Raw genomic sequence first — 11877 nt, 5'->3', positions numbered from 1 at the left:
CACCACGCTGAGTGACTTTGTTTACATCTCAACCACTGAGTTATACGGAAATTTTGGGAAAATTGGTGGAATTCCCCTTTAAAGGTCTAGTGCTGACCAGGTTCTGGTTTAGCTGGTCACCCAGCATCACCAGTGACCATGACCGCACCAAAACACAACAGCATATCATCAGATAAAATGGACAATGAGCGCAGAAACAAGGTGATTTTAATGTCTGAGCGGCGTGTCTGTCTCCGCCCGTTTGGCCTGGGACGTGAAATACACGAGGGGGCGATGTTGCCACATAAGTCAGTGGTGAATCCACCGGAACTGCGCTAGAAGAAAAGGCTCGGCCGGGCGTGTGTGCGGTGGAGCGCGGGATGTGCGGGACTGGGTAGGATGGAGATACTGGGCAGCACGTTTGATGATTCAGTCTTTGAGGAATCTCGGAGCAGGGTCTCATCAGCGGCGCTGCCAGCATACAAGCCGAAGTCCTGCGAGCCAGAGGTGGGTACATTGACCTGTGTTTGCCGTAAAGCTCCCGCTTTTCAGCTCCACCAGATAGACGAGCTGAAGTCCGAATGATCCGTTCCACCTTAAATGGTGCAGCAGTTCCTTTCAGGCGTCTGTAAACACAGCAGCTACGTCCTGCTGCCTGCCGCTCTGTTTAAGGTGGAACGGAAAATTCGACTAGGCAGCTGGCGAATAAAGCTAATTTCAGCCTCGTCTCTATCAGAGGCTTAACTTATAAACAGCTATTATCGTTACTGGTTAGTCTGTGAGCAAGTTAGAGTGTTTACATCTTGTAGAAACTAAGAAAACTAATAGATTTTTGAATTTATATAACCAGGTTTATGGAGAGACACGTGATTAACTGGCTTTCCTCGTGTGTGTGTGTGTGTGTGTGTGTGTGCATCCTCTTTAGACATGTAGGTTTTTTATATGCAGGTATGTTGCGTTGCATCCTTACTCTCTGACGTCATGATGTGCTTGGACGCTGTGATGATATTGCTGAGATTACTGTTCACATTTTCTTATGTGGTGTCTGATGTGTATTGGCCTGACGTTGGTTGTATGATTCGTATATTCTTTAAATAATAAAAAAGGTGAGGTAGCTTGTCTTTATTTCACCTTGTGGTGTCTTTAAGTACAACTTCTGGTTCTGATCTCTTGCCTTTTGCCATTGTTTAATATAATAACAATAATATAGTTGGTAATATACCAACTTTACAATGTATTAGACACACATTCTTTATATCTACCCCCCATGACCATCCCCTGAGGGAGAAGCAGCTTAGAAAATGTGTGTGTGTGTGTGTGTGTGTGTGCGCGCGCGCGTGTGTGTGTACACTTTATATCTAAATATCAAATATTTGTACCTAATGAGAGAGGAACGCAATGTAGCTTGTCCAAGACAACATGCTACCTTATTTCTATGTACACTATGCAATAAATACAGACAAACTATGCCAACGCTGTACAGTAAATTCTTTTGTGCAATACACAATAATTGTACTACTACACAACCATTAAGCGCAGGACATAGGCATGCCATTGACCAAAACAGCAAGGAAAAATGGACCAGCTGTAGGTCCCTCTACTTTGACCATTAGTGGCCAGTGAGTGAATCTCAAGGCAGGTGTTTCTGATAAATTGGCTACTTTTTGTTTTTTCGAATATGCAGACATATAGAAAAGTGTATGATTTGGGCAAATGCTGTGGCACAACTAATATTGCATGTTTCATTTTCTTCTAATATGTTAAACTCAGCAAATAAATAGAGCACTAAACTAAGCAGAAAAATGCCATATTTAAGTTTATTCTCTGTAGAGCATGTGTACGTATTTTCCTTTAGGAAATCAACAACACCTGTAATAGCCAGTGCCCAAACGTTTGCACACGACTGTATATATCAGAGCTGAATCCCGTCTGTGATTGTCTGTCTCACTCATTCACCTGACTTTTCTTCTTTGGCTTTAGTGGTTTTGCCACTACGAAAGATTTGAAGACGACCTGGATGAGCAGAAAACCATGAAGTTTCGGGCAGACCTGAAATACAGGAGAAAACAGTATCAGGTGATTTATTGCTGAGTGAATAAATGAGTCCAAATTGTATTTCTCATAGTGTCTTGCATTCCTGTCACAGTCCTGAGTGTCCTAATTCAGATGGCATTGTTTCTATTTGAAAATTACAGGGTGCTTTAGATGACTACAAGGCTTGCCTTTCGTTGGTCCCGAATGGCAATCTGTCTCTCAAAAGAGACGTCCTGGATAGTATTGCACGATGCTATAGTCATCTCGGGTTGAGAGAACGAGCTCTGGAGATCTGTGAAAAGCTGGTAAACACAGTTTCATTCTTGCTTACTGCTAAAAAAAAAAAACAGCATAGACTGGTCATCTTCAAAACCAGCATAGTGTGTTGTGTTTTTGATGCTGATATGCTGGTCAACCAGTATGATTATGCTGGGTGACCAGCTGAATCAGCAACAGACCAGCATGGAATGCACTGGTTTATGCTGTTTTTTGGGGTTTTTTCTTTTCAGCACTGGAGTAATTAGTTGAATCGATGTATAACAAAAATCATTTTGCCGCTGCAGGTAAACTTTCTTCCAGTAGGGGGTGTTTTATACCAAACTAATAATATTACCATTCAGGTTCTGGCACCTGGAATAGTTAATCAAGTAGTATTAACAACAATAAGCCAAAAGAGGCCATACATTACAGTGATTTTATTTCAGGTAAGGGTGTTATTAGATACAGTGCAAAGCAGATTATCACTGTAACCTGTGAATTATTCCTTTTGTAAAATATTAGACAACATAAAATATGATGAAATACACAGCTTTCAGTAAATGTCTTTCTATATTATTAATAATGATCAAGACGAACATTCAAAAATAATATTCCTTTTGAGTATATTGTTTTTGCCAAGCAACCATGGACTGCTGAAAGAGAACTAGAATGTTTAGGATATCAAATAATGAGTATTTTACAGCGGATTCAGCCAATCAGATTTTGAGACTGGAACTGTCCTTTTTATAAAATACACTATACACGTATGGCCACACACATCAACTGAATTCTGTGTTAATTTGCCAAGTTTTGCAAACAATATGGTGCTTAGCAGCCATAATGAACATGTAACTTAATGGAGGTGTTTATGCATTATGTATAGTAAATCAAATTATTTATCAACCATCGATACATTTTATTTTGTTTTATCATTTTCTAAAAGCAATAAGTCACTAAAGGCTGTGCATTGTAGCAATTCTAGCCTGCTCAAGGGGAATTCCACAAATGAAAAAATTCTGTATAATTCAGTCACTGAGATGTTATTTGGATTTCTTTACAGTGGTGATTATGAGAACCAGAGCTTGCAATGTCTACAGTACAAGTATAGGCCTTATTCCAAATCCTCCAGTGAACCTACCCTTGTCTCTATATATAAATTTTATATCTCTCTCTCTCTCTCTCTCTCTCTCTCTCTCTCTCTCTCACACTCTCTCTCTCTCTCTCTCTCTCTCTCTCTCTCTCTCTCTCTCTCTCTCTCTCTCTCTCTCTCTCTATATATATATATATATATATATATATATATATATATATATATATATATATATATATATATATATATATATACACACACACACACATTTTTTAGTGATAAAGGCTTTTATTTGGGGAGTATTTCACCGCACAGTATCCTGCATGAACATATTTGCCAGGAATTGATTTTTTTTTTTAAAATATGTTTTGGGTCAATTGTATCTCTAACCTTTCGTAAAACAACGTCTTGGTCATGAGGGAGAGTATTTATCCATTGTAATGTAATCATTTTGTGTGAGGGACCACAGATGTCTGGTAACTATCATCACTACTGTAAAGCTTTTCATGTCAGATCGCTCTGAATGACTTTTTTTTTATTTACACCATAACAACTTTATTTAATAAATTATGCAGATATGTTGAAAAATTAACAGCCTTAAATAGCTAATTTCTTCTGGTTACGCATACACGTTTCTAATTCCTGGTACTGATTTATTTATTTATTTATTTTTTTGATAGAGAAAAGAGGCAACCAACACTTGTCACTTGACCTGCATCCTTCAGCTAGAACTGACCATTCATGAGGGGAGCGGCAATCTAAAGAAAAGCATATCTAGCCTGCAGCACTTGTGTTCCATTCACCCGTTCAATCCATGGCACTGGTTGAAACTGGCTACAAGCCACCAAAGCCTCCTGGAGTCCTCCACCTGCCTCGAGAATCTGAATCACATTTTGGAGCCACAGGCCTTAATTCAGCAGCAGGAAGAGAGGAAACTGGCACAGTTAAAGGCCTCCATGTGCTTCGTTAGAACAAGGTCTGTTCATTCAGTCTCTCACACAAATGGTAGAAACCCCCCCTCCTTTATTGGCACAGATTGAGATGAAAAATATTTTCCTATTTTTCATTTCTTCAGGCTACTGATTGAGATACTGAGGACTCAACAGTTTTCCTTTGTGCTGGAGAAGAGCAAGAGAGCCTTAAAGGAAATTGAGGAGTCTCTGCTAAGGCTGCAGCTAGAAGAGGAAACACTCAGAATCATCTCTGAGGTGAGACATATTGCTAGTTTTACATAGGTCAGACATCAGAACAGTGTAAATAACTATTGGTAGATTTCAGACTTTGTAATTACATGGACATGTTATTACAAGGCCTGTATTCTGACTAGTTCCAGACTAAGTTTTAGCTTCACTGAGCTTAACTAATGCAACCACAGTTAACCCATTTTACACCGACAATTACAAAGCTTCTCTGTTGGTCTAGTTCTAGAGACTCAGGCTATGATTAACCGTCATGCACGTGCACACAAAAGCATCAGGTTTATAGCAAACAACTAATCGTGTGAAACACGAGTTTGCTCTACTGAAAAGTGTTATATTTTGTGTCACTGATACCACAAAGAAGGGAAAAAACAGGAGATGACCCAACAGGAGATGTCCACTTCCACTAGAAGGTGGTCCCTGATTGGACAAAAACTCACCCTGATTGGTCCAACAGCCAAAATCCCACACTTAGCTGGTCCTGGAGCAGGTTAGGAGTATATATAGTGGCATAAGTTGGCTTGGTGATGTAGGCTAGTAAAAAGTGATGCACCATTGTGAGCAAATCCAGGGTTCGACAGAATTAAGCTTAGTCATCTGGCTAAGAAATGCTGCTTTCTGAGACCTCTGGTATGTAAATCTAATAACAGTTCATTTTGATTGAGTCTTAGAAATTATTGAATCCATCGGCAAATTTTGATTGGAATATTTTTATATGATTCAGAGTTGTTTAAAAGAATACACTCAATGACTGATGGAAGTTCCATCACAGTAGTTGAGTAATACACCAGGCTTTTTTGATTTCTATGTTGGCAGATAGCCCAAAAATGTTATTTTGGCAAACATACAGAGTCGAATGCAAAAGTTTAAACACTCCCGGTCAAATGACCTGTTTAGTTGAGTTTCAAAGTTAAAATAAGTGAATATTAAATATTGTGTTTTCTGCCAATCTTTGTGTTCAGTTTCTATTTATTTGCAGAAATTAACATGTACAAGATAGAAAAAATTAAACATAGAATAGAAAATGTGCCATAACAAGGGGTCTTTGTGCAATAAACCAGGGGTCTTTAATTAAAATTCAGTATGGTCCAGTTAAACAAAATTTCCTCAAGCAAAGGTCCAGAACATCACAATGTCTAACTTGCATTATGATTTAGTGCCATATACTGTTTACTGAAGTAGCTGAGTAGGAATATCAACATCTTATACAGTCAACACCTGAATATCAAATCAGATAAAGTCCAGTTCAGTCAGATTTCAACAGAATTTGTCATTTTTTTCTTTTTAGAACACGACATGTGAAATAATCTGGCTCACTTTCTTCTCCGACTGCTGTCTCGCCTCGTCCCTCCCTGTGTTTATCGTAATGCACAAATCTGATTGGCTGATTAGCATCACAGGTGATATTTACAACATATGCGGTTGGTCTGTGAGTCTCCTGTGAGGCTGCTAAACCGGTACCGTAATGATTATAAAAGTTACACTGATTAAAATAGGACCACGTCGAAATTAAATAATTCTCCATAGTTTATCGGTTATAGGTCCAGGTCCACATAGGACAGTGTCTGGGTCCGGACTCTGACCATGGTCCGCCTATTAGTGACCTCTGCAATAAACAGTAATTGTGTGCTGAAGTGTGTTCTCTGTAGAGGATGTTATTTTATGCTTCTTTTCAGCTCAGAAAATCAACAAAGGTCATTTCACCAGGGGTGTCAAAACTTTTGCATACTGTTAGCACATTCTTTGCTGAATATTGTTATAACTGTTGTATTAACAGCAGTAATTTTATTAACTCAGAACCCTTTAAAACCTTTGCGTTCAAATACAGCCTTTCAGTGGCATCTTTCGCTGATGGTTGTCTTGATAGGTTATTTCTTCTAAGAAGTTCGCTGCTGTCAAAACAAAACCTTATGTCTCCAAAATGGTAACTTTGCAGGAGAAAGACAAAACATCCGTAACTTTTAATCTAAGTCAAAAGTCACAGATATGCAGCTATTTCCCCCCAAAAGAGTCTGGCTGGAGACATGCACTCTAAGACATGTGCACTCTCAGCCCCAGTGTTGTCAGTAACGTTTACATTGGGGAACGCTTGCAGCAAACTACGCTGGACAGTGCTCACAGGACAGATGTGGATAGGTCAACAAGCAGCAAACTAATAGAAGCGACGGCAAAGTGGAAAACTTCAGTTCCCCTCAAAACAAGACGTGCAAGAACATGCAACAGCGAAGGAGCTGAAACATCTAACTACTGTTTTTCACATTGGATGTTGGTGATGAAAATTGGAAACTGCATTCACCTTATTTTCATGTTCACCCTGTGTTCATGTTCAAGTTGAACTATTGAAAGTAATACATACATTCAAATAAGGCTTATTTTGTCTACTCCTATAGCTTTCCCTTCATGGCTAAATTAGAGCAAATAAGAGAAATGGGAAGAATCGCAAAATAAGAAACACAAAATAATGTGATTAATCACTAAATTATTTTTATCATCTGGCAGCACTATATTTTACACTGGCATACATACTAAAGGTTTAAACGTCTGTTTACATGCAGGTAATGGCAGAAGATCTGAACCCAGAGAAGATGCGGGAGGAGAACCAGGATGGTGAGAGTTTATCAGGCCTTTCCATCAAGGACTTTGAGGAGAGGTGGTGGAACAAACTACATGCATGTCTTCTAACAGAAAACAGATTTATCCAGTGATAAGGTGTCAGAGTGAACAGAAACACAAAGGATTTTACGATAAAGGAATGTATTTAAATGCTTGTGTATAGTAATGCCAGTTTTAATCTGTCTGTGCAGTAAAGAATGAAAGTTTTTGTATGTTTTAGGTTTTTTAAGAATGCAGATTTTAAAGATTTGTGACCTGTAAATGTATTGACTATATATTGCACTCATACACTGTGAGTTTTTGAGCTGATGTCATTACAGATATTAAAGTGAAAAAATGGCTGTTTATTGATCTGCTTTTTTTTTTATTAGAAAAAGTGTTAATACAGCTATTATAAAATATGAAATGAAATATATGATAAAAATATGATCGTATATGAAACAGCTGTAACTTGCTAGCGGTGTGTAACTTGAGCATGGGCCCAATTTTAGACGCACAGTAAAAAAAAAAGTAAAGTGAAATCCGGTCTGCTTCTGTAAAATAGGTACTTTTACATTAAACTATGAAGAGCTTCATTCCAACATGCTGTATATCCATTTTGAACAATTTTGGATAGGAGTTTTTGCAAAGAATAACAGCTGATGTATAATGGAAAACATTTTTATTTCTCTATTAAGAGCGATATTATTCATAATACAGTACATTTATATTTCTCATGTTTCCCACTCCCGACAACATATTTCTTAAGAAAAAAGAACATTTTCAAAAGTGATCTATAATCTATAAAAATGATTTATGATCTATAAAAACCCCTTTATATACTCAATCAGCCTTAATGAAGAAAAGAATGCATAATGCAGAAATGCAGGGACCTCCAAAACAGGCAGAAATCGCATTTTATAGCTACAGTGAAAAGGGGTTAAAACTAAAATTGGGTCATCAGTAATTTTAAGTATGTTGCAAAATGGACTGATTTGTGTTTTTTTTTTTTAAATAACCATTTACAGTTAAATTTATGTTAAATATCGGCTTATGACGTAAGCAGAACGCAAAAAACGAGCAGGAAACAATCGGACCTCAAATATAAACAAAGATATGCATATTAAACATGTCTATAAATATATGTAATAAATATATGTAATAAAGCATATTAAGATATGCTTTGATCGGATCAGATCCCCATATTTAGGATCAGAGTGGGACCTCCCTACAAACTATTCATGAACATGTGCCTAATTTAAACATGTTCAAGTGAGAATTGTCAATTCTGCCTTAATTTTTCAATTCTTACCCCAGATAGTTCAGGTTAAAAGGCAATAAAACAAATATCAATACCAATAAATGAGGCTCTCCTAATCTATCAGACAGGCAGAACACTGTTTTCAGGAGAAACGTTTTCAATAATATAAAGCCAAACTGTTGTTGAATGGTATTAAATTATGCTAGTGGACTGAGTTTTTCAAATAACCAAAGTGATTCCAAACATTGGAGCAATAGTGTATGAATTACAAGCTGAAGCCTGTAAAAAGCTCAGGAACCCAAGGAAACACATTACAGAACCTGCGACTGCTGTTCCCCAAACACAGCACTGTTTAACCTGGTATGCGAAAGCCGTTGAGAGGTCAGTGGAACACCTCCATGGAGGTAGTGGTAGTTGTTGTTTTGAAGGTGCCGAGGAAGGTTCCCGACATTATAATTTCTGGGTAAGAAACGCTGAGAAACTCCCGGCCAATGGATCCTCTGTGGGAGCCAGAGTGACGTCAGCGGTCTGGCAGTGAGGAATGGCTGGCTAGATAGCCCGGACAAAAGGGGTAGAGGAGAACTGAAATTCTGGAGTTGGGAGACTTTATTGACATTGGCCTGTGGAACCATGTTAGCATTCATTTCTGGAGTTGGTGGGTCCATGAAATGTACAAGAGGACTCAGGTCATCTGAATCTGGCAATGTAGAGAATTCTGGTACTGGTTTTGAGGAGGCGTACAGCCGGCGAAACTCAATGTCAAAGGCCTTCACACTTGCCCCTTTGAAGAGCATTGCTAAGCTCCTGTCAACCTGCCAGGACAACCAGGTAAAGCTACAATGAAAGGAAAGAGTAGTTTTGGTATATTACTCATCACAAAAGCCACTCTACACAAGACGCTTACAAAGCTACCAATGAAGGACACCCATCAAGAACCTATTACTCTTTATAGTTTTCATCCATTCCTTACAGAAAGAGGATACTACATCCATTTCCTGAGTTATGATCATTTTTTTCAGGCAATACATATTGCTAAGACTATAGCAAGTCTATCATAAATTACCATTAAATCGATTGTGTTATTTACCTGTATGTCCCAACAAGGACATGGGTGCAGTCTAAAATCATGAACTTCTCCCTAACCTGGCCAGTAAATTTCCTTCCAGACTTGGCGCAGTAGGTTTCTCCATCAATGCTGCGAACTGACATGTGCTGTCAAGAGGAAAGAAAACAACTCAAATGTGAACAAGAAATCTAGTTATCAGACTGATGTTTGTGGATAAAATGAGGCACCAAGAATAAATAATGAACGAGAATGACAGAATGTTGCAGTGCACCAATGGACAAATAGTTACACTTTGTTTTGGGCATTGAAAAGAATTTGTCAGCATAAAGTAACAGGATACCTTTTTAGATTTTTACACAACAGCTTTGGATGACAGATTGTGATTAACCCAAGAACCGCAGTCAGCATCAACTTTCATGTACAGTTAGGACTCACTAGAATGTAGAACGATTCAGTAAAAATAAATGTTCTACTCACAGCAAGATGTGACTTGTTGATCTGTAAATTTCCACACATCTCTTTAAACACCTGCAAGTTGATGTGGTCCAGTAGAAGATAGACAGATACATTACGCTTTTTTGTGGCCTCAAGAATATCACAGAAAATCTCCACATCACTGAAAGTGTCCATCACAATTGCCAGAACCTGTAATTAGGGGTGCACAACATATTGTTTGTTAACCGCCATTGCAACTGTAACCAGTTGCAGTGGATTTTTAACTTTCTCACCAATCTCAACTGTTCTTAAAGGTTCTGTGCAGGCACATGTTACATTCATCACACAAGGCACAAACAATATTAATGTACCATCAAAGGTACAACAGTGGTTTTGAGGTCCAATTGTGTACCTTAAACCAGTTTTTCCAGGTGAAAAGTACATATATGTACATTTTTATAACCTGATGTTTTGTAATAGAGCAATAAAATAAGCCTGGAGACGAGACAGAGAGTCTGGAGTCAGTACAGCTTAGAAAGTATAACTTCAGTGGATTATGGTTCAGTTATGTTCCCACTAAAGGTACTGAGGTTGACCCTTGAGGGTACCACTCCAGTGACAAGAGGGGCACTGACCCAGTGACAGTTTTGTACCTTTTTTTTTCTTAGAATGTAGCTTTTTGATGAAGGTGATCCAATAAACATAGGCTAAATCATTTTGCTAAAAATGAATCAGGCCAAACAGTAGCCATAAAATGCAACACCTCTTTGCTGTCCTTTTTTAACTTGGCACAAGTCTTGTAGACTATGTTGTGCCCAACCTTGCTCCAGTTGATCTCCCATCCAGGAGTTTAATTCTACCCATGGTCTAACATATGTAGGTAGTAATATTCAAATGTAATTATGAAAGGTAGATATCTGAGAGCAGGTCTGGGCACTTCTGACCTAGATCTGCTTGTCCCTTTCCCATAAAAATTGTCCTACACTCTCAGAAAAAAGGTACGATGCTATCACTGGGGCAGTTCCCTTCTTGTCACTGGGGTGGTACCCTCAGGGGTACATCTCTGTACCTTTAGTCAGGAAAAATAACTGTACCATAATCCACTGAAATTATATTTTCTAGGCTGTACTGACTCCACACACCCCGTCTCCCCTCCAGGCTTTTTATTAAATGGTTCTGTTTTAAAACATTAGTTCATAAAAAGATACTTATTTAAGGTACACAACTGGACCTCAAAACCATTGTTGTACCTTTGAGGGAACATTTCCACTGTTTGTACCTTGATGAACAAATCATGTACTTGCATAGTACCTTTATTTCTAACAGTGTATCTAAATATAACATACTCACTGATGTTGCTTTTCTGATTAATTCCCGCAGCAGATCTTTCATGTTGGCTGAATTAGGTGACTGGAAGTATACCTCCACACTGGGAAGCCCCTGTAGGTGGTAACTCCAGTCCGCAACTGGCCAGCCAAAATCCAGACAGGGCGGCTCACTGTCTGAAACCATGGGAAAGTACGTCTGCGAGCTAGACTCTGAGCTGGAGCTGGACATGTCCTCATCATTCACATCTTCAGTGTCATTTTTCGCAGAGTCTTTAACATTGCACAAAATGTAGCCCTTTTCTTCCACAGATAAGAAGTCTACTTCTTCTTCTCTGACCAGAGTGTCCTGGTAGGCATTCAGGCCATGGTCCAAGAGGGCATCAGTGGCCAGTCGGGCACTTTCATTGTGACTCAGGTCTATGGTTGCCAGCTGGGCAGAGGGGCTCCTCATCTCCTGAAGACGACGTCGTACCTTGCCCATAACCCTGGGCTTCAGGTAGAACTGCACAGACAGGCCATTGCCATCCAGTTCCATTGTGGCCTCTGTTGATATACTATTTGTAACACGAACAACTTGACTGCCTTAGTCTCTGCTTTCCTTTGCCTTGAGTTGATCAGCAACACAGTACAAAATG

At 38.8% G+C, this 11877-nt stretch overlaps 2 protein-coding genes across 2 annotated transcripts; one reads left to right on the top strand and one right to left on the bottom strand.

Moving 5' to 3' along the window:
• The first annotated feature begins 282 nt into the window (after positions 1–282).
• zgc:101716 (uncharacterized protein LOC492784 homolog) lies at positions 283–7520 on the top strand. Its single transcript, XM_017715678.2, is given in 7 exon segments — positions 283–486; positions 1960–2055; positions 2175–2318; positions 4042–4337; positions 4437–4569; positions 7116–7240; positions 7242–7520. Coding segments are annotated over 7 exon segments (942 nt in total). The 5' UTR covers positions 283–378; the 3' UTR covers positions 7282–7520.
• An 827-nt stretch (positions 7521–8347) lies between these two features.
• Positions 8348–11877, bottom strand: LOC108438104 (protein FAM83A). Its single transcript, XM_017715679.2, has 4 exons — positions 11265–11877; positions 9957–10124; positions 9501–9625; positions 8348–9247 (listed from the first exon to the last, which is right to left on the bottom strand). Exons 1-4 carry the CDS (start codon positions 11775–11777, stop codon positions 8725–8727), a joined length of 1329 nt encoding a protein of 442 aa, XP_017571168.2. The 5' UTR covers positions 11778–11877; the 3' UTR covers positions 8348–8724.

Source organism: Pygocentrus nattereri, chromosome 24, assembly GCF_015220715.1.
Source record: "Pygocentrus nattereri isolate fPygNat1 chromosome 24, fPygNat1.pri, whole genome shotgun sequence".
NCBI classification, from domain to species: Eukaryota; Metazoa; Chordata; class Actinopteri; order Characiformes; family Serrasalmidae; genus Pygocentrus; species Pygocentrus nattereri.
This window is presented reverse-complemented; position numbering and strand designations above follow the sequence as displayed.